Genomic DNA, 23284 nt, shown 5'->3' with positions numbered 1-23284 from the left:
AATCACACCAGATTTTGATTGGGCCTTAAATCTAATGACTGGAGTCCTTAGAAGAAGGGAAGAAACATACAGAGAAGGTGGTGATATGAAGATGGAGGCAGAAATTGGAGTGATGCATCTATGAGTCAAGGAACACCAAGGATTGCCTAAGACCACCAAAAGCTGGGAGAGAGCTATGGGATGGTTCTCCGTCAGTGCCTTCATAACGGATCAACCCTGATGACACCTTCATTTTAGGCTTTAAACCTTCTGAACTACGAGAGAATAAAATTGTTGGTTGGAGCCTCTTGCTTCATGGTAATTTATTACAGCAGCCCTAGGAAACTAATATACACAGTATTCCAAAATGGCAACTTGAGTTGCAAAAAGTGCCACTAAATATATCTCAATAAAAGGGTTTTTTCTCTTCTGCCCATTTGTTTTGTTTCCCTTTTTTGGTGTTTTGAGGTGGGGGTGAGCAACTGTACATGAGAGGCCGCAGGGAAAGAAGCACTGCTAAGTAGTCTGGTTAACAGCTAACTCATGGCTCAAAAAAAGAATTCTCGGGGCAGTGCAGTGGCGTCATGGTTAAGTTCGTGTGCTCTGCTTCTGCGGTCCAGGGTTTACAGACCCGGATCCCAGGTGCGAAGCTAGCAAGGCTCGTCAAGCCATGCTGTGTGGCATCGCATATACAAAATAGAGGAAGATTGCCACAGAGGTTAGCTCAGCAACAATCTTCCTCGAGCAAAAAGAGGAAAATTTGCAACAGATGTTAGCTCAGGGCCAATCTTCCTCACACACAAAAGAGTGAATTCTCCATTATTTTTTCTATTATCACTTGTGCTGTTGCCAGCAAAAGTACTTGGCAGTTGTGAATTATGGGTGTTCGTGAAAAGTTGATAAGACAGTCAGCTTCTCCCATGCTGCCTCCAAAAGAAACACATAAAAGAAATAATAAAATAAGTAATAGCCAATATACAATAGAAATATTTACTAAATTTAACTTGGTCTCCTTGCTTAACTTTGGAATCAGCATGGAAAATTAAGACAAATGTTTACTTTTCTTTTTTGAGGAAGATTAGCCCTGAGCAAACATCTGCCACCAATCCTTCTCTTTTTGCTGAGGAAGACTGGCCTTGACCTAACGTCTGTGCCCATCTTCCTCTACTTTTTTTAGTATATGGGAGGCCCGGCAGAGCATGGCTTGACAAGCAGTGTTCAGGTCCATGCCCAGGATCCAAACCTTCAAACCCTGGGCTGCAGAAGTGGAATGTGCAAACTTAACCTCTGCGCCACCAGGCCACTCCTGAATATTTACTGTTTGATAGATGAAGAGCTAAACAGAATTTCGTTTTTATTTCTTTGTCTAGAAAAAACCCCAGCATATATTTTTCATTCAGCCCTTTGTGGAGCTGCACGAAGTCAGCACTATGTGAACTGTCTCGCTCGATATATACTTGATATATACTTGAGTGTATGTGACACTTGATGATGAGACACCTGAGATACCTCCAAAGCAGCAGAAGGAATAGCCAAGGTCATGGAATCAGAAGCAGCCAGAGGCACTTGGACCCCTTGGGGTTTGATGGGCAACTGAAGAAAAAGATAGTGTTGCCCTAAGTCTAGTTCCTTCTTTTTTTTTTTTTTGCTTTAAAGATTGGCAACTGAGCTAACAAGTACTGCCAATCTTCTTTTTTTTTCTGCTTTTTTTCTCCCCAGATCCCCCTAGTATATAGTTGTATATTTTTTAGTTTGGTTCCTTCTAGTTGTATAGTTCCTTCTAATTTGGAGACCGCTTTGTAGCTGGACTCCCTGTCAAGCTCCTTAAATGCAAGCATGGCACCTATTGCTTCCCAGGCACTTTTGCATGCAGAATTTGGACCTGTTTTTCAAATTGAAAATGTAATCGCAAGCTTAAGTCATGTTTATGGCTCCCTAAAACCCTCAGGATTAGTTCCTCATTCTTTAACATGGCGAAAAGGAACTTCTTGACGTCACTTTGGATATCTATCTTTCTAGCCCCATCTCTTGTCAACTCTTTCCTTAGCAAAGATTCCTACAGTTCTCCAAATGCTCCTTGATCTCTATCAAATCAGGGTATTTGCATTTACTTGTCCTATCCTCTTTCTAGAAAATTCCTCCATCTCTAACTCCTATACTCTTGGGTTTTAAGATCATGGCTACTAATGCCAGACTGAGTAGTTTCAAATTCTACCATGTATAAAATGGAGTAGAATTAGCATTTTCCTCATAGAGTTGTGTTAAGACTTAAATAAGATTAAAAAGTTAGTACATGTAATGGTAAATCAGCAAAAATATCATCACCATCATCTTTCAAATTCCAGCTGGAATAAAATTTATACCGAAAAGCATTTCTTGACTTCACAAGATTCAATTAGATGAAAATTAACAATAACTGTCAAAACACCCCAAATGTGAATTCTTTTGGATCCATTAATTCTAATTCCAGAAAATTATGCTAAGGAAATAATCATATATTAGAGAACCAAAATATGGAATCATGTAAACATTTTTATTTAAATGTATCAGTCATATGATGAATTACCATAAAATTTTCAAAATTTGTAGTTCCATTAAAAATAAAATTTCACAAGTGACAATTAATAGCAGGGGCAATGCTTATATAATATTTTTAACTGAATAACAGCAGAGATTAAAACTTGCCAGCATAGTTTAGAAAAAAATCCTGGAATTATAGGCACCAATATTTTAGTAGTGGGTATTTCATGGTAGCAAAATTGGGTATTTTTTTCTCTTTGTATTCCTGAGTCTTGCAAATATTCCATAATGAGCATCTATTATTTATGTAATTGCATAAAATAACCTTAAAATTAAAAAGTACTGGTTGAGTAAATGAAACTTTTTCCTACATGCCCACACCAGTCCAGGTCAACTAGATGTGTCATATATTTCTCTTGTCTGATTTTTTCCCCTATGAAGAACATGGAAGCAGGTTGATAAAGAATGTGAAGAAAGGGTATGAAGGAGGAGAAAGAAAAGCCTGATGCATACTCATCTTTGTAAAATGTTTACAAAGTCAATGTGGCATCACGGGAGAAATTGCTTATGTTCAAACATTGAAATGAGAAAAAAAAAACAAGAACCAAAATTCAGAACTGTCGGAATCTTGAAAGAATAAACAGAAAATGTCAAGGGCTTCTCTCATACAGGGAATCAACCAGTTTCCCTACTCATAATAGAAAAAAAAAATCTTTTGTTGCTTATGAGTCTGAAAAAAATTGAACTCATGTTTGTCATCTCCATAAACTATCCCTGTCATTTAATCTTTATATTGAGAGGAAGACAATATAGCATAATGAATCAGGGGATGCTGTTTCATTTTCTTATTTCATATTCGAGTTTGGTCTAGTGTAATTATGGTGTTTGTGAAGTTTAAACTGATGTAGCAAAAGAGAAATAGAGAAAATAAGTGTTCATCCACTCTGACACAGTGAGAAACATTTCTTGATAAGAAAGATCACGTTGGCAAGTACAGAATATGCATGAGAGGTTTTTATCGACCAATAATTTTAATTTATAAGAAACTATCATTGTAATAAATTGGAAAAAATATAAATCTATTTCTAAATAAAGTTTTAAACCAAAATGAGGAAAACTTAGCAAAAATGCTTTTCAGTTACAGGGATATAGAGACAAAACAAAAACAAAAATATGTCACCCCAATCCGTGAGAAAAATCCAAGAAATTATAAATGAGCAGATGTGCCCTTGGCTGTAGGCAAGATCTCTGAGACAGTAATAAGGAATGAGGTTACCAAACATCCAGAGAGATCTGAGCTGATAAAACTTAATCAGGTTGGTTTCACAAAGGGCAAATCTTTTCTGACAAATTTGGTGGCATTTTTGCATGGCAGAGAGGGCAGGAGAAATACGTGACTGGAATAAGAGACAAAATTCAACTTGAGAGAGTAGAAAGGCATACATGATATACACGGGAATAAGGCACAGGCTTAGCCTCCCAAGGAGACCACTTGGGTGACATTTAACCCCAAACTCATTGATTTCATTAAGATATTCATATTGGCAACAAGCAGGAAGCAGGATTGATGGATCCGCATGCTTAGTTGTGATGCTATATTACCAAAATTATGTCTGTTATTAGCAAATAATGTACATTTGGGATCCATGTTTGATATTCACAGATTTTTAGAGTGCTTTTCTCAGTTATTTACTTTTCTTTTTCCAAATGTTCTTTTTCTTTTTGGTTTCTTATTGGTATACACATGGAATCAATGCCATTTCAGGCAGATACAATCTTATCTCAGAGAGACACCAATGGAGCCACAGTAATACCTCAATGATAATAATAGATTGTGTGGGGTTTTCTAACATCTTCACTTGGGGACATTTTCGGAAAGTGCTTTTAGATGCTTTGTGTACTTGACAACATGCTGTTAGTTTTCAAAGGTTAATGTTGAAATGCTCTAAATTGGAGAAATAATAAGGCCAAAGACCCAGAAGTTCAAAAGAGAGAATCTGAGTTTGCCTCTCAGTTGGGCACCGAGCATCAACCTACAAATAAGCTTGTCCCTTTGGTTCTAAAAATATAAATAATCAAAACTGAAAGGTACACATACCAACAGCTTCTCTAGGTTCTGCTGTTATTTCTGCTTACCACGCTCTTTCTCTTTGCCATCTGACTTCTTTGGAGAGTACTCTGTATGCCATACCATAGTTTTCTTTCAGTCTTGAATTTACCTTAAACTTGTCCTATGTGTCTCAATCCATCTTGGCCCTGATAACAAAATTTCTTCTAAAAAAAAAACAGAGGCTTCCTGATGGCCAACACTAGCACATGGTTGTTCTTGTTTTTCATTATCATTCTGTGACACGTGACAATCTTAACTATGTCCTCTATTAAAAATTCTCCTTCCTCGGCCTCCCATACGATGGGTGCAATTGGCACAATAGTAGCTCCGAAGACGTCCATGTCTTAATCTCTGGAACATGTGAATATGTTAGATTATACAGTAGAAGGGAATTACATTTGCAGATGGAATTAAGGTTGCTAATAAGCTGGTCCTAATGGAGAGATTATCCTAGATTGTCTGGATGAGCCCGATGTAATTACAAAGGTCCTTAAAAGTAGAAGAGGGAGACACAAGAAGAGAATCAGAGGGAAATGTGACTATGGAGGAATAGTCAGAGTAATCTGATGTGAGAAGGACTCAATGCACTGTTGCTTTGAAGTTGGAGAAAGGGGTCCATGAGCCAAGGAATGCGGGCCACCTCTTGAAGTTGGAAAAGGGTTCTTCTCTAGAGCCTCAGTAAGGAGTTACAGCTCTACCAACACCTTGATTTTAGCTCAGTGAGACCCATTTTGGAATTCTGATCTATGGAATTATAAGATAATAAATTTGTGTAGTTTCCTGCCACTGAGTTTGAGGTAATTTTTTGTAGTAGCAATAGAAAACAATGATCGTAATGAAATAGTCTCAACTTTTCTTATAGATCGTCCTTAGAATCTTTTGGCTGTTTTCTCTCTTTCATTATTTCCATAGATATTGATGATCTCTGATCTTCCATCTTCAGTTTTCTTTTCATTTAATCCCATGCTGTTACTACCTTTTACAAAGCAATGCCATGTGACTGCCTCTTTCCCCAGCCAACTCCTGCTTATAACTAGCTACTGCTTCTACGTCTGTGAGTCCCTCTGGCAATTCAAATTTAACATGTTTTAATCGTATTTTTTTAAATAAAAAAATCATGAATCTCAAACAAATATAAATGAACTCACATGAAAGATTTTGTTTAACAAATTAATAATGTGGGAACTTGTAAAATGTTGCAACTTGTTCAAAGGTAGAATTCAAAGAACCGCACATGCTTAGGCAATAAGGAATGGTAAAATGAATTCATAGATGCAAAATGGGTTTATCATGGGTAAATTGCATGATATGTAAAGTACATATCAAGAAAGCTGTTACAAAACAAAACAAAAAACAAAACCCTGGTTTATCCAAAAGAGAAAAACCAACTGCATTCCACTGGACACAATTCATTTGTGTTTCAATGGAAGAAATTTTTGCATTGTTAACAGTTCCCTCTTCCTTACATTGCTATAAAATAGATAAAAGACATTGAAAGGAAGAGTTAACCCAAAAATATGCACTGGGAAGAATACCTGTAATCTTTGTGTGTCCATTTTGGAATCTCTCACAAATTTCCTCATATGTCCTATCACGTCTCTCGTCTATTCGCTTTTTCGTTCTCCTGATGATCATTTTACACATTATCATTTCTTCTGAAACTTCCCAAGCTTCTTCTCCCATTCTCTGTTTCAGCTGATTATATTCCTTCCTCTTTCCTAAGAAAGCAAAAAAAAAATCAGAAGATAATTTTAACATGCTTTCAATTCCAAATGTATCAGTATATTTTTGACCTGTCTTTATTTACTCTGCCTTCACTCTTGTTACGGTGGAAGAAACCTTTCTTTCTAAGGCCAGTCACTACACAGTGAACTAGATCCCTCTTCTGTCACCTCCTCAGGGGCATTACTCTGAGTATTATCTTCTGTCTGTCCTGCATTGTCATGTTCTGGCTTTACTGAGTCATGTCCAGAAGCATGCAAATGTGCTGTCCTAGCTCATCTCAGCAAAATATGCTCTTGACTCTGTATCTTTCTCCAATACCATCCTAATTCTCTGGGCCCCTTTATGAAAAGACTTCTTACAATTTCTTTCATATTTACCCTCTCCAGTTCCTCTCTTCACATTGCTCTTTGACCATACTCCATTCAGGATCCATGCTCCCCTCAACCACTCTTGCTAAGTCCTCAGTGATCTCTACATTGCTAAATTCAATGGTATATTTTCCCTTCAACATTTTGGCCTACCATCCCTATTTGACAAAGCTGATCATTCTCTTCTGTTTGAAATGCTTCTTTAATTTTAGATGATCAGTCATCACTCTCTTAGGACACCTCCTACAAACTTGGCCATTATTCCTCAGTCTCTTTACTTGTTCCTCCTCATCGTTCTGGTCTTTAAATATTGATGTGACTTAAGGCTTTGTTTTTGGACCTCTTCTCTGCTATATGTATGTTCATTCTAATGACTCTCAAATACATACACTCTCAAGAACTCCAGACTCAGAAACTCCTATATTGAATGACACCTTAGACATTTTTAGTTGGGATGTCTAATAGAAGCGCTCAGGCGCTTTGTACTTGCTGTTCCTAAGTCTAGAATTTTTTTCTTAATGTGTGTCTTGTTATTCTCTTTCTTTAGATCCTGTTCCGATGTTATCAGACCAGAGATGTGTTCCTTTACCACCTTTTATAAAATAACACCTCACCTTAACCTCGAATTTCTAGCTCTCTTACCCTTCATTTTTCTCCATAGCACTTCAAACCTTCTCATGCACCATGTGTTTATTTGTTGATTTATTTTATGTCTCCTCCAATTAGAATACAAGCTCTATCAGAGCAGCAATTTGAGCAGTTTTGTCACTGCTGTATTTTCAGACTTGAAGATAGTTCTTACATGTACTCAGCCCACAAATAAATATTTGTTCAAGAAATGAATGAAAATTGAATTAAACTTGTATCTAATTTCTCATCTCCTTTCATCCTCACTGTCCCTTGTCTTTCCTCTTCTCCTTCTTCCTTTAATAATTTAGGACTTTCACATACACATATTCTTGCATGCATCCATACTAGCTAGCTCAGAGTAATCCTTAATGCTCTCTTTCTCTCATCTCTCACATCAAATCAGTTATATTATTCTGTTGGGATTGCCTCTCAACACTTCAAAATAACTCTGATTGTCCTCATTCTCTTCATCCCTACTGACAATGCTCCAATTATCTCAGTGTTTTCAAATGTTTAATAATCTCCCTGATCTGTGGTTTCTCTTCCTTTTCCTTCCTTCAGTGAATAATAAATCTAAGCATGTCATACTTCTGCTCAAAATTGAAAAACATTTCCATGTTTTCTAACTGTTTATACATCTTCAAATCCCTGTCATGTCATTTAAGGTCCTTCAAAACTGTTCTAAATCTACCGTTTCATCCTTATATTTCATTACTCTCCTACTTTCTAGCCTAGTTATATTTTTTGAATGACAGATATTTTCATATCTTTATTTAAGCTATTTTTCTTAGAATTTCCTTACTATACCCTTCCCTTTCAAAGGCATTCTTATGCTGTTACATGTAGCTCAAATATTGCATCTTCTGTCACTCTTCCATAACCTTTAGGTGGAATCAATTACTTCCTTCTCTGGGCTCCCTTAAAATTATGTGTATGCTTTTGGAATAAAACTTTTCCTGTAATATTGCAGTTAGTTAATAGTTTTTATGTTGGCTTCCCTTTCCGGAACGTGTATCACAGTGACTGAGAGTATGGGTTCTGGGGTCAGATTGCCTAGATTCAAAGTTGGATTTCACCACTCTCTAGCTGTTTGATACTGAGCAAGTTACTTAGCTTCTCTAAACCTCAACTTCTTCACCCTTAAATTGGGAATTCTAGAATCTACCTGAAAGAGTTCTTGTAAGATAAAATGGGATAATCCATGTACAAGTTCAGCTGTATCCCTGGCACTTACTATGTGCCAAAATTGTTCTTATTTGATCAGAAGCCTCTTGAGTGCAATTCATTTATTTATTTTTGCATTGTCAGTGCATAAGGCAGATTCAACACATAATCAGAGCTAATAAAAGTTGGTTGAATTTACTTATGTTGGACTTTATCACTGTGTGCTGACAAATATCTAAGTAAATGATGATGTAGAATTTTATTTTGGTTTGGCTTTAAACTGAAGAGACCAACAGAATGTGAATTATACGGTAACAAATACTATTATGATTTACTTTATGATCTGTGTGCCACCTCTAATATGTCATATACTTTCCAGGCAGGTTTAATACTTAACCTGCAAATCTCTAGGCCACCATAGACGTCTGACTGGACTAAAATACTATGGGTCTCCAATGTTATACCATGTGTATATCACTGGCTCATTCTGCTAGAGTAACAAATAAAAGTAATCAGAATGATTCCCTTATGTTCAAAGTAGCTTCTCAATTAAAAATAGTCTTTTAAAATGTGTATTGCATGAAAGAAATATCAAGCATGGCCATTGTCAGGTAACTGATAAACTCCTTTTCATATCTTTGATATTTGCTTGAATAAGGAGTCACTGACTATCCAAGTTGTAAAAGGAATGGCCAATTTCAAAGTATGGCTTAAATCTAACTAACGTTCAAAGTTAAAGCTACTTTGAACTCATACTTTTTTCCCCCAGCTTTGTTGGGATATAACTGACACATAACATTGCATACGTTTAAGGTGTATGATATAATGATTTGCAACATGTATATACTGCAAAATGATTGCCAGATAAGGTTAATTAACACATCTATCACCTCACATAGTTACAATATTTTGTGTGAGAGAACTTTTAAGATTTACTCTCTTAGCAACTCTCAAATATACAATACAGTATTGTTAACTATAGTCACCATGGTGTACTTTATATCCCCAGAGATTATTCATCTTATAACTGGAAATTTGTACCCTTTGACCACATTCACCCACTTCTCCCACTTCCGTACCTCCCCACTCCCACTCTTGGCACCAATCTACTGCGTCTATGAGTTTTTTGTTTTTTAGATTCCATGTATAAGTGAGATCATACGGTATTTGTCTTTCTCTGCCTTACTTATTTCACTTAGCATAATGTCCTCAAAGTTCATCCATGTAATTGCAAATGGCAGAATTTCCTTCTTTTTATGGCTGAATAATATTTCATTGTATATGCATATCACATTTTCTTTATCCATTCATCCATCAATGGATACTTAGGCTGTTTCCGTGTCTTGGATATTGTAAATAATGCTGCAATGAACCTGGAAACCTACACCTTTGAAGTAGTTTCAAATATATCTGTAGAATGCATTATTCTTAAACCCTTACTAGAATAAAGTTATCTTTTCATTAAAATTTAAAGGCCAATGATTCCAAAAATCAGTATCTCCACCCCAGGCCTCGCTACCAAGCCACATCAGTATATCCAACTGTTTGTTGGATAGCTAAATCTATGAGCCCGTAAGAGAGACAGGGAGACAGAGAGAGATCGAGAGATCTTCCCTTTTCAGAACCTGAATTCCAGGGAAGACATAATTGACCTTAGTCTAGGGTATGTTCAGCAGGCTGAAGATCTTGATTGGACACTAAGGCAGAGGCTTAGTACTGATAGAAGAAAAATAAAGCCAGAGATGGTGGAGTTTTTTAGTTTTGGAAGTGTGCAGAACTCCACTGGATATACTGTAGTGTGTGCAACCCTGGACTTGAAGTCAAACCTGGATTTGAGTACCACGTCTGGATATCACTAGCAATATGACTTTGAGCAAATCATTTAACTTCTGTAAGCTTTAGTCAAAATCAGCTACATAATTTGCAGGGCACAGTGCCAACTGAAAATGTGAGGTGCCTTCTTCAAAAAGCAGGAAAGAATTGCTGTTAAGGATACTAAAATATAAAACTTTTCCTTTCTTCCGCAGTATCTCTCTTGATCTGGTATGGTGTTCTTTATTTGCTATTTAATGTCACTGTCCCTTGGGCACTGGGATGCTTCCTGGGTGAGGCAGACCCTCCGGGCCCTGGTAGTTTCCATCCACCACTCAGTGCCAACATGGCCCACCTGCTGCCCTACTGGCCACTGGGTTCTGTGCTTCACCAGCTGCCTGACCCACACCTAGTGCCTGGGGCCATGGCTCCAACTTAGAAGAGATGGACATCCCTCAAAGGCATTGCAGTCTCTATGCTAGGACACATGAGGTACCTAGAGCAGGAGTGAGCAAGAGTCTCACCCACACCAAGCAGACTTGTACTGAATGTGCTCTGGTGCTGTCAGATTCTGGCAGGAATGGCCTTCTCCATGCCCTGCCCTGAGACACCGTGGGAGGCTCACAGCAAAGCCGGATGCTGCGCTTGCTGCTCCTGGGCCCTGGCCTGGAGCAAGGGCTGCAGGCATTGCTGGGTGGAGGCCAGGAAGGACTTGAGGCAGCAGGAGGTGAGCAGTCAAAGGCCACGTGTTAATCCAGGCTCCAAGCACTCAGGGCTCATCAGACGCATCAGACTTCACTTATCTAGCACAAATAAAGGGGTAACTGTATTAAGAATGTTAAGGTGGTGGCTACGGACCATTTAACAGGAAGTGCCAAGCCTTTCTAAAAGCCAAGCCCTGTGCAATCAATAGCACTGGTTACACGCCTTGGTTTTAGTTTCCTCTTTGGTAAAACCAAGCAAAAGCATCAAACTTTACTTCTTTTTGCTCTGTCTTATTTTCAATGAATTGGAAAATGATTTTAGAAGTTGAATGTCTGCAGTAGAAGACATTTTGGGTGTGCCAGAAGCCTGGGGGGGAAACATTAGGAGGGACAGGATTGCCACACAAAGAGAGATCCCAGGAACTTTCTATCTGGTGTGACCTTGGAGATCTCTAGTCTTACCCCTCTGTGAAACATGAAATTTGCCCAAGGTCAAACAATGAGACTCAAGTAAAACCATGGGTAGTTTGCCCCATAGTTCTGTGTTCTTTTAGATATGGGCCTTCTAACGTGCTGAGTTTGCCCCTAATAACTTCTGAAAACAAATAGTTGCCTGCCCAGGTTGTTTACAGTTTGGTAATTCTAGAGAGTAGAAAAGAAGCAGAACACTGGTCTATCTCTATTGTTTATTTGAATCTGTCTTTCTCAAGGCTTTTTCAGTTGCAAGAAACAGACTGTACACTTGCTGGCTCATGGAGCCCAGAGACAAATCTCACTGGGAACTGGAACCAAGGATCAAAAAGCTCAAGGAATAAAGCCACTCTTTACTCAGTTATTCTTTCTCTCCATCATTCTACTGCCTGTCTGTCTATCCGTCTTTGTATAGACTAGCATTCTCTAACTCTTCCTGAGTTTTACAGAAGATGGATGCTCTAATGTTCCTGAAAAACCTCATCTCCATTCAAGTAACCTTCAGAGACTAACGTGCTTTAATATTATTTTTCATTCCCAGGAGAGAGAAACAGACCTGCAGGACATATTCACCTTTGGTCCAGTAAGCATGGCCAGAGGAATGGGGTAAAGTAAATCAAACACGACTTTAAGAGCACACTCCAATGGGTTAAGCACTGATTTTCCATGAAGAAATTTAAGGACTGTTTAGAAATGCCAAAATGTGACTGCCTTAGATATAATCAAAAGTTCTCAATATTCAGGGGGTGACAGTGAACTTTAGATGGTGGTAGTTTGATCCAACATTGGAGTCAGATCATAGGATTAAAAAAAATTTTTATTCCATTAAAGATAAAAGAAGAAAAAAATGCATTTTCAATAACATTGTATGGTTTTATTTTAATTGCCATTTAAAAATGTTTATTTTTCAGTGTTCTTGCTTTGCTGCCAAGTAAAACATTTTTAATAGAGTAGCAATATAATCATAGGTGATTTTTAAAGCAGTAGACATTTTCAATACGATTATTTAATCACTTATTTTTATAGTAGCTCAAAATACCAATGCCTTAATGAACTGCTTGTACATTATTAAAGCCAAAGTACTTGGAAAAGCATTTTGGTTTCTTATTTTTGAAATCATATTGTTCCATATTTTCATCTGTTCTTATACAGAAAATCAAGATTGTCCTTGCTTTCTGATAGTATAGACAAAGTGATAAAAGTCCGCTATTATTTAATCATTTCATTACAGTATGAAAAAAATCCAACAGTTTACCAAAAGAGACCAAACAATTAGCTGAGAAGTTAGACTTTTTACTGGTATGAATTCAAGCTTTTCAAAACTTGATAATAACAAATATCAAGGAATAAGTCAGATAAATAAGATGATAAGGCACCAAGACCAAGCTTTTGTGGCTTTCAAAGAGAACCAAAGTTTGTTAGAAAATGCCTGGTTCTATTATTCTTAAGGTTGTCATCTATCAAATGGGAATGGAAATGTGTGTCTCACAGAAGGTCATAGGGATTTAATTTGTTAATTGGTGTATGTAAAAGTCCTTTGAAAACCACATATTTCTCTCCCAAATATATTATTAAGTCAATTATATTCCAAATTTAAATTATATGAAGTTTGAACATGAGTTTCCACTGAGTGAAGTTAAAGGAAGGTAAATAAATTACAATGTTTTTTGCCTACCTTTGGGCATGGCACCACGCTAGGTACTTAATATGCATTATTTCAGCCAGGTTTTTAGGGGGGTCGGGGTGAAGGTGGTTAGAAAATTTGAAGTTGTAGATATCTACAAAAAAGAACAGAAAAGCCATTCATACTCTGCCACCAAAAATTAGATTATCTTCCCAACATATTTGCTTCCAGTCTCTCTCTTTCATGAAAAAAAAAATCAATTATTTTCTTTAACATAATGCATGCTAATTTTAAACATTCAAATTATGAAAAATTATGCAAAGAAAATGAAAAACCTTAATCTAAATAAAATTCTCCTTCAAAATAAAAGTTATTAAGATTTGGTAATATTGCAGCCATCTTTTTACGCATATAAATACAGAAAAGTAGATTGATAGAAAGATAAATGCATAGAAAGAGAAAATACTTTTATAAAAATGGGGTCATACCATAAATACTACTTTTAAAATCAAGTCACAGAGTTGAATTTTATTTTAGTTTAATAAAAGTAAAAATAAAACAAGGTAAAAAAAAAGAGGATTTTGAACTTCTAATAAATGATTTGAGATGACACAGATATATTTTTTTTCTAAAAGATTCCTCTAAGGGTAAAAGATGCACTGAATAATAAGGTCAGAGTGTTTATGCTTTTAAAAATTAATGCATATTTTTTTTAATCTATTGACGTTTTGCTATGAAAGAAGATGATATTAGCACTTACACTTTTCTAACTATATTTCTTCCCCCACTCCTCATTTTTCTAGTTATATTGCTATTTTTACATTATCCAAGTTTATAGCATTCATATTCTGTTCTGCACGCAAACTAACATGGTTCTTAAGTGTTAATTTTATATTTAAATGTATTCAATGTCCGTTCTGTTCCTCCTTAATTCTTGAGATCTATATATTAATTCTTTTTTAGTTGTATGGATTTCATTGTTAAACCATTTCTTTGTGAATAGTCATTTATGTTATATTCTCTGGAGATTTTTATTTTCTTTTTGATGTTAAAGAATGTTGCATGCCATTATATTGGAAAGATATCTTAATGGGTGATCACAGTCATGTTACTCCTTCATGCAGAATATTGTAGACTTTTCTCCACTATCCTCTGGTATAGAATGCTACAGCTGTAAAATCTGAGATGAATCTGATTTTTCTTTCCTTCTTTTAGATGATTTGTTGTTTCATCCTGGTCTTCTTGCAGTCTTTAACTTTGAAAATCAGTCACTTAACTAACGTCTTGGTGTTGAGTGTTCTCTCTCAAATGTCCCTGGAATGCGGTGTATTCTTTCAACTCACAGGAAATTTTTTGATGATGTCTTCTCATACATTTGTTTGATTCCCTATTTTAGTGACATCAAGGATCTTTATGTTGGATCATCTTTATCTATTTTTCTTAGCCATTGCCTTTTCTTCAGTTGCTTTATTACCTGTGTTTTTTCAACGGAATTAAATTATAATCATCTCAAATCTTCCATTTAAGTCAGTAATTTGACTTTCAGTAGGTGTCTGCTTAGTTTCTTGCCGACTGTAATTGACTTATTAGTTCATTAATGATACTGTTTTGGTTGTGATTTGTATCCTTAAGTTTGCAAACTCCTAATTTTTTGGATACTGTTGTTTGTTTTTTTCATCTTGCCATTGAGTTATGTTGTTTTTTTGAACTAATGTTCTTATTCTATAGCATGGAACAATTTTGAGAAATTTCCTAGGTTTCCTTGAGTTATATTTTCTTCCAGATTGGGTTGTCTATTTTTGGCATGCTACGCTTTTCACTTTTATCGTTGTAATATATTTGCGTAGTTACTATTTTATTTCTTCTCATTTTGCTTGTGCTTTAGGAACTGCACAGACAGTTCATTTATTCCTTTACAGAGAGGGATGTTTCTTAATTTTCTTCTCATCATATTGGGGACCTGTTTGTTTTCTCCCCCTTAGCTCCAATTTAGAGGTTGGCTAGAACAAGAGCACCTACATTTTGTAGCCTGAGGGAATGGTGGGGTTGAGGAAAGTTCATCCTTTATTTTAATTCCTTGGTGCTTCTCTCTATTTTAAGTTTTTTTTTTTTGTTAGTGGGAAGAGTTGTTCCAGTGTGAGGTGTTAGATCCAGAAGGACATGAGAAAGTTATCCACTTTGGAATATGACTATGCACCGAATGCCAAAGATCAAGTGTTGTGAAAGAGGGCATCCAGGCAGGAGGGAGACCCCGCACAGGGTCAGAATCTGGCGACACGAGGAGGGAAGGGACAGTCCAGCAAGTGGTGTTAAGGCTGGCATGGGAGCAAAACTGGCAGCAGATGTTAGAACTCGTGTGGGATAAAGAGGACCTTCGCCAAGGGGAGCAGGTAGCAGTAATTGTAGATTAATTATACACAGGGGTATTGAACAAATGCATAAGTACATTGAGGATAATGAAAACCAGGGTTCTCAGTCTGAATACAGGGTTACAAATATGGACAGAGGAAAACTAGAACAAACTCACTATAGATCAATATAGATAGATGGAGGTATGAAATACGAAAACACAATATATATGTAAATATACACATACATATAATTATATGTAAATTATATGTATTAATATATATTGGTTTACATACACATATATATATGTAACCTACACACACACACACCCTGAGAGGGCCTCAGACTTCGGAAGAACACCTCAATAACAATGAGTATACTTTGGCACTTTGGATCCAGATCATGGTTTCTAAATACTATTCTTTAATAAAAGGAGCCAGGTTGTCTTAGAAAAAGAATGCCTACTTCCATGATTGGGGCAGGAGAAATACAACATGCTTCTAGAACATTTTCTTGTATCAGAAAGTAAGGAAGAGTTCAAAGAGTAATAGGTACATGTCAAGAAGACAAAGAAACCAGCCTGCACAGTCTCCTGGGGGCCAAGTCAGTGATAATTTGGGCATCAAAGTGAACAGTAATCAATTCTAACTTGTTTAATAGAATAAACTATGGTTTCACATTGATAGATTAGATCATATTCACAGAAACATGTGCATAAAAAATTTAAACGTTCAATGAGGAACAGCATATTTGCACCTTAAAATACTAACTATAAAGGAAAAGAAGAGTATAGTGGAGAAGTCTGGCAGGCAGCACCTTCATCAAGTGACCAAAGTTGATTTCAAAAGTAATGGGACAAATACAAGTCCTGCACCACCTAATAGGATGAGATATAGCACAAGGCCTCCCTGAAAGTGATCACAAAGAAACAGCAGACAGAGTGGTGCCCCCCGTGGGGGAGGGGAATGAGGGATGGAGGGCAAGACAATGAGATCAGTGTACTCTGGCTGGCAGGGGATTCTTTTTCATAGTGATAAGTTTTTTGAAAAAGAGCCAATTTTCACTGGTTTTATTATTGATTTGTTAAAGTCTTTATAGACCCTTTTACTTATTACCTGCATCCTCAGTATACAGCTTCTGCCAGGACCCCTAACCTGCCTTTGGTAGCTGACTGCTCAGACAAGCCCAAATTGAGTGAAACTGCCAAATGACTGCCTTGTAATCTTTGAGGGTGTCAAAGTTAGAGAAATCAAGGAAAGACTGGGGAATTGTTTCACACTGAAGGAGACTTAAGAGACATAACAATTAAAGGAAATTGGTGATTCTCAACCGGATCCTTTTGGGGAAAATGGTGAAAAAGGGCCTGAGGATTAGATGCTAGCACTGAATCAGTGTTAATTTCTTGACTTTGGTGGTTTTATTGTGCCCTTTGTGGGAAATATAAACTAATGTTTTGGGGGATGATGGGACATCAGTTTGCAAAATTACTCTAAATGGTTCAGAAAAAAATTTCTTTGTACCATTCTTGCAACATTTTCTGTATGTTTGAGATTATTTCAAAATAAAATATTTTTTTAAATGTGTATTGACTTGATATCTAATACAGACTTGCATTCGAAGCAGAGTCAAGTTTTTTCATGTGATTTTGTTCTTTTGTTTTTCCAGGTGATAGTCGTTTGAGCCGTCCTATTTTTACCCAGGAGCCACAAGATGTCATTTTTCCTTTGGAATTATCAAACTCTGAAATCATCCTGAATTGTGCTGCTGATGGTTACCCTTCACCTCATTATAGGTAAAGTCCTATCTCTCAGCACCATACTGATTTTTTCTTTGTCTTTGAGGTAAAACATACACACAATGAGGTGCTTAAAGTGCCCTAGTCTGAAGGGTACAGCTCAATGAATTTTTACATAGGTATACAGCTGTATGCCTACCACTCAAATAAAGATATATACATTTCCTCTACCCCAAAGTGTTCCCTCGTGCCACTTTCCAGGTGATGAGTACCTCAGCCCCATCCCCAGGCAACCAGTATTATGACTCTGTCTTATTGACCAGCTTTGTTTAGCACAGTTCTTGAAATTGGTGGCATGCAGTGCCGTGTTGTGGTTGAATTGAGAGAAAAAAAGGAAAAGAAAAAGAAAGGAATAAAGGAAAGAAGAAAGAAACAAAGAAAAAGAAAGAAAGAAGGAAAGAAAGAAAGAAATAAGGGAAAGAGGGAGGGAGAGAGGGAAGGAAGGAAAGATAGATAGGAAGAAAGAAACAGGAAGACAGAAAAAAAGAAAAATAAAGGAAAAAGACAGGAAAATAAAGGGAAGGAAAAAATTTGTTTCCTCAACTTGAAAGACTGAAAAGCACAAGCTTATTTCGCTCTCCTCTCGCCCCAGTTTGGGGCTCCTGCCTCGGTTGCCCCATATACAATCACTGTGAAATATTCCCCTACGAGGAATTAAGACGGGAACTTTATTTTGTTAGCTCAATTTCTGTGATTGGACTGGCATGTTTCATCACCCAGAAAACACCGATTTTAGAAAAATATGGTGGAGACAACCATGTACCCTCTAAGGCAGAAAAAGAACTTTTATTCTGGGCAAGTAAAATAATCGTATTTGTTTCTCACATATTAGCTGCAGAATTATATGGAGGAAGGGTTAGTAATGCTTTTGTTCTTACAAGGTTGCAGTAACGGCAGAATTTGATCCAGATTGTGGGTGGAATTCACAAATTTAAAAATATATACGTGTATATATTATACTTGTGTAAATAATAAGCATATTTTCTTAGTAAGAACTGCATATATGCAGTGTGATTATAAAAAAATTCACAAACAGAACAAATATTAAAACACTATTGTAGCTTTGAATTTTAAAAGCATTTATTAAAAGTCTTAATTTTTAGCAGTGAATCTGAATCGACACACAAAAACTAATGTTTTCAGTCTGTTTTGTAGAATCAGTTGGTTTTGCCTAGCTTTGATGTTGCATTAAAAATGCTATATTTATGTGTATGATTACTTTGATCTTAAAATTGTCTAGATTAATGAAGTTGAATGACTTAAATACACAATACTAAAGACAAGTCTTCCTTATCTTGTATTTTGTTGAGCCAACTTCGCAACATTTTTTTTCGTTTTACAACAAAAAAGCTGAAAAGCTATGTCTTCTCATTACACTTACTAAATCTTCCCTGTCTTTAGGATACACAAACCAGTGAAGGCCATGTGTTAAGTGAAGATTGTTGACTTTACAAATTGCTTCACCCAATTCAGGGTTGGTTGGTTTGTTTGTTTCCTTAAATAATGAGCTGTCTTACTTAATTTAACATATGGCTAAATATATAAAAATCTGATTAACACGTTTTTCAGAATCACCTAATAATTTAAAGTTGTAGTTTTATTTTTGAGAGCTAATTTCATTGATCATAAAGGTGGTAGGATTTGTTAGAGAAAGGAAAGAATATATGAATCCCCATAAACTAAGAAACACTTGCTAAATATAAGTAAGATAAATCATCAATTAATCAATCGTATACTTACATAAAAATATCTATTGGCTTGTAACAGGCAGAACAATATAAAACAGTGATTCTCACAACAATTTGCTAATTAGTTTTATCTAGGAAGAAATACACTGAATGAAGAGACTACAAATTTTAATGTTGTTAAATGGCTTCGGTTTCTATAAAACCTGTAAATTAGGGGGCTAAAGACAGGTAATTTAGTTTCTTATTTCCAATCCCCATAACCTGGTTTAGCTCATCTCTAGTATTATAGTATAAAATACTCATAGGCAAGAGGCTTTGGAAAGAGAGTGAGAAAAGAATTAAGTTTTTAATACTTATATGTCAGACTCAGACCCAATTTTCTTGATAATAAAGCAAAGGGCAGAGCAATTTCAGATAACGCACCTTAGCAACAAAATGTGAAATTTTAGTTTTAATATGACCCTTTCTAACTTAAACTTTATTAGAAAAACTCATAATCATATTCATCTTAGATTGTGTGTATGTGAAATAGGGGGAAAATCTTTATCCTTCAGATTCTAACATTGTTTGAGGTTATTTGGATATAGTATTTAGCCATAGAAAAGAGACCTTGACTTAGAAAGAAGAGTTATCATTTCTAGTGACAACTCTGTCATTCTGTCTGTGATCTTGGAATAATCATTTCTCTCTCCTGGCATCAGCTTCCTTATCCATAAAGTGAGGATGGGTTTGATTTTAAGATGTGTTTTCGTTCCTTTAGTAAATTCCGTTTAGCTAATGAAATCTCATGAGGAAAATAAGGAAAAATTTAAAGAAGAACTTTGGAAATAGTTTAAAGATAACTTGTTTAAAGTCACTTCCAGTGAAGTTAACACCTTTACAAACAGGATTTCAGTGAGTGCAAGAAGATATAGAAATGTTAGCCAAGTTTGGACAAAAATTTCTCATGGAAAGGATCACTCTTTGTTCTTTTAAAGACCGGGTAACACTTGAGAATTAGAGTCTAGCCAGGAAGCTTTGCAAAGGGGAAAAAAATGGGTTACCCAAAGACAGTACTTGGGTAGGATTTCTTATACCTAGAAAGTCTAGGATAATCAGATAGCTATGAGCTTAGTTCCAGCTCAGAATACACATTTTATTTGGGAAAATGAAGGAATACACACATAAGTTATTTCTACATGGGATGCACTCTACGAGAAAAAGTTCTTTGGATATCACAGAGGATTTCTGACATGTCTCCTCTTGACCTGGTCACCAGAGGAGGCTCCTTTCTGTAATTTAGTCTACAACTACAGCAGTCATAGAGACATTCTTAAGTCTAGAGAAGCTCTAGGCAGTTTTCAGTGAAAACCATACATAGCCACTTTGTCCTTCTGTTCTTTTCATCCATTTCCTCACTTGATCTTCTTAACAACTTCATGGGGAAAAGCAGGATATATATTATTGGGAAAGTTTTATAATCGATAGAAATGACTTCTGGAGAATTTGGGTGACTTGTTCAAGGATACACAGTAAGGAAATGTCAAAGCCAGCCCTAAGACTCTTTCCACAACATCAATGGTGTCAAATTTAGTGTGCATTACAATTACTCAGAGAGACTGTTAAAAATTTAGATTGTAGAGTTCTTCAGAGGTCTAGGGATGGTCCCAGAAACAGGCACATTTAACAAGCACTCCATGTAATTCTAAAGCAAGGTCCAGTTTTGAAAAACACTCACACACACAAACACACACACACACACACGTGCAAACATAGCCCCCAGCCATTGTAGTCTTGACGCAGTGCTTAACTGCTTAATACTGAAGGATATTCCCCATCAAAAGGTCAAGATTTTACTTCAAATCCATTATGTTTCCTGGAATTATTATGATATTAATGCAGATGCTTTAAGTACTCATTTAAAGCATATTTCCTAGTTTGCATCATCAGGAAATTCTCCTGGGTATGCAACCCTATCAGTAACGTGTGTATGACACACACTTGAATTCATTAATACCATTTCTCCATTGATTTAAACATATTAATTAGGACAAAGCCCACACTAGGAGTTGAACCCCTGATCTATATGCACAGTTTAATAATCATGGTACCATAGTGATTAGAACGATTACGGGGATACTGTGAAAAATTCATTTGCTGCAGCTAAGCCAACAACTTTGAATTTGTGTTGAAAAACAATTACTGAGCTTAATTAGGAGCATGTAATGATGACAGCAGTTATTTCAGTGGTTGATTCCAAAGTTAAAGAGAGCTGGCAAACTAGGTACGGTATATCCTTTGCTTTGAAAATGAAAGGGAACATAGTGGTCCAAAGATCATGCCCTGTAAGCAAATTATGAAAGACAGTCTTACAGTGCTGGCAAGGAGAATATTGGAGTCTTGAGATAGTCTTCTCCTAATATTGAGAACACGAAACTGTACAAATTTCTCTGGGAAAAAAAGTTTGGCAGAAAGTTCTGGCAAACAAAATGTGCTATTTTTGACTGTTGTCTTTTAACTTCCTTTTGTTAAAAAGAAGTTGAGGTGCATAAGAAAAGGCTAAATAATTCAAAAGTGACAAAGTTGGTTCAAAACCTCAGGTTGATTTATATTTGGTCAATAGCTTCTCATCTTTAATAGGGTAGATTACTACCTAAGTTCGTATTTCTTTTCCTCAAATGGTATACATTTGCTAGACTCTGTCCGTGGGATGTTTCAAGATGCTCCTAAAAAGTCAATGAAATTTGTAATAATTCTGTAAAATGTCATTCCTTTCTTACAATTAGCCAACCCAACCAAAATGTTTTTAATATAATCTAAGTATGAAAGTAAGAATCATAGCAAAGTTGGCATTGGTTTGGAAATATGATTTGGAAATTGGCTATATTCCATAGCCCTTCCACTTGTTTTTCTAAATGACTGATTGTCTTAATACAATCTATTCAATGTTTTTTAAGACGCTTTATGTGACTACACACAGCTTGTGCCCTAGCAATGTATCTCGCTAAATATGCAATATTCATACCTCAAAATGCCTGCATATTTCGATGAAAGTTAGGGAGTTACAAGGCGGAGGAAGTGGGTTCAGTTAGAAATAATTACTGGGTATTCTTAAAATGACCAATGAAGTTCCTAAAACATCTTATGTTTCTTTGAAAATGAATATAATTTTAAGTCTCTTCTGCTACTTCATTCATGTACTAAAGGATTGTTGTCTAATAGGTAAGCCAAGAGATTTCTTTTTTTGGCAAGGAAGATTGGCCCTGAGCTAACATCTGTGCCAATCTCTCACTATTTTGTATGTGGGATGCCGCTACAGTAGGGCTTGAGGAGAGGTGTCTAGGTCCATACTGGGGATCCCACCCCAGGAAGCCCAGGCCGCCAAGGTAGAGTGTGCGAACTTAACCACTACACCACTGAACGTGCCCGAGGCCAAGGGACTGTTTGATGCTTAAAATAAAAACCTCTCAAACTGCATTCATTTTGTTAAAGTATGATTTTAGTTTGGCATTTCTAAGTACTGTTGAAATAGTTTCAGTGTGATTAATTTTCCAAGTAAGAGACTGAGACAATCATGTTCTAAAGTAGTCAGCTCATTATTGTTTTGTTGTCAGCCTCCAATAAGCATTGTAAAATCTTTGCTGGTTTCTTTGTGTCATTTGTAATATAGCACTCTTCTTGGATTTCTATCTCTAAATCATTTTTGACATTCAATTTTGCGGTATCAGTTGTGGGTGTTCAGGTATGGTATATGTTATCCAAAAAGTTGCCAAAGGAATAGCATAGCCAGTATTATTGACTAAATGTCTAATTTTTATTTCTCATGTCAAGACTTTTGTTGCCTCTTTGTACACATTTGAGTGAATTTTTGTAATTTGTAAAGAGTGGAAGATCTTTAAAATAACCTAGATATTGATATCTCTGAGCCCATGAAGATAATTATCTTGGATGAACTGGTATAATTGTCTCCATATGTAAGCATGTTTTTGTTTTTATTTTTTTTAAATGGTGTCAGAAATTACGATTAGATGTTGTTTAAGACAAAGAGTGGTCAAATCTGCATATTATAAGCATAATTTGATTTTTCTTTCCCTTGAAGGTGGAAGCAAAACGGCAGAGATATTGATTTTGCCATGAGTTATCACTACAGGTTGGATGGAGGCAGTCTGGCAATCAGTAGCCCCCACACAGATCAAGATATTGGCACATACCAGTGCCTGGCCACCAACCCTCTGGGGACGATTCTGAGTCGGAAGGCGAAGCTCCAATTTGCATGTGAGTTTGTGGGAAAAACCTATAATCCTTGTGTTTCTGAAAATATAATATTCTTATTATATTTATACTAGAAAAAAATTCAGCTTTGCCA

The 23284-nt window shown here is 36.2% G+C and overlaps 1 protein-coding gene across 1 annotated transcript in view; it reads left to right on the top strand.

Annotated features, from left to right (window-relative positions):
* CNTN6 (contactin 6) overlaps nt 1-23284 on the top strand; it is a 295600-nt gene that overhangs the window by 108639 nt on the left and 163677 nt on the right. Inside the window, exons 3-4 of the mRNA XM_014843193.3 lie at nt 17122-17248; nt 23018-23193. Of these exons, the coding sequence (XP_014698679.2) occupies nt 17122-17248; nt 23018-23193 (303 nt within the window). The remainder of the gene's footprint in view (nt 1-17121; nt 17249-23017; nt 23194-23284) is intronic.

Source organism: Equus asinus, chromosome 21, assembly GCF_041296235.1.
Source record: "Equus asinus isolate D_3611 breed Donkey chromosome 21, EquAss-T2T_v2, whole genome shotgun sequence".
In the NCBI taxonomy this organism is placed as follows: Eukaryota; Metazoa; Chordata; class Mammalia; order Perissodactyla; family Equidae; genus Equus; species Equus asinus.
The sequence above is the reverse complement of the archived record's forward strand: the minus strand, read 5'-3'. Positions and strand labels throughout refer to the sequence as shown.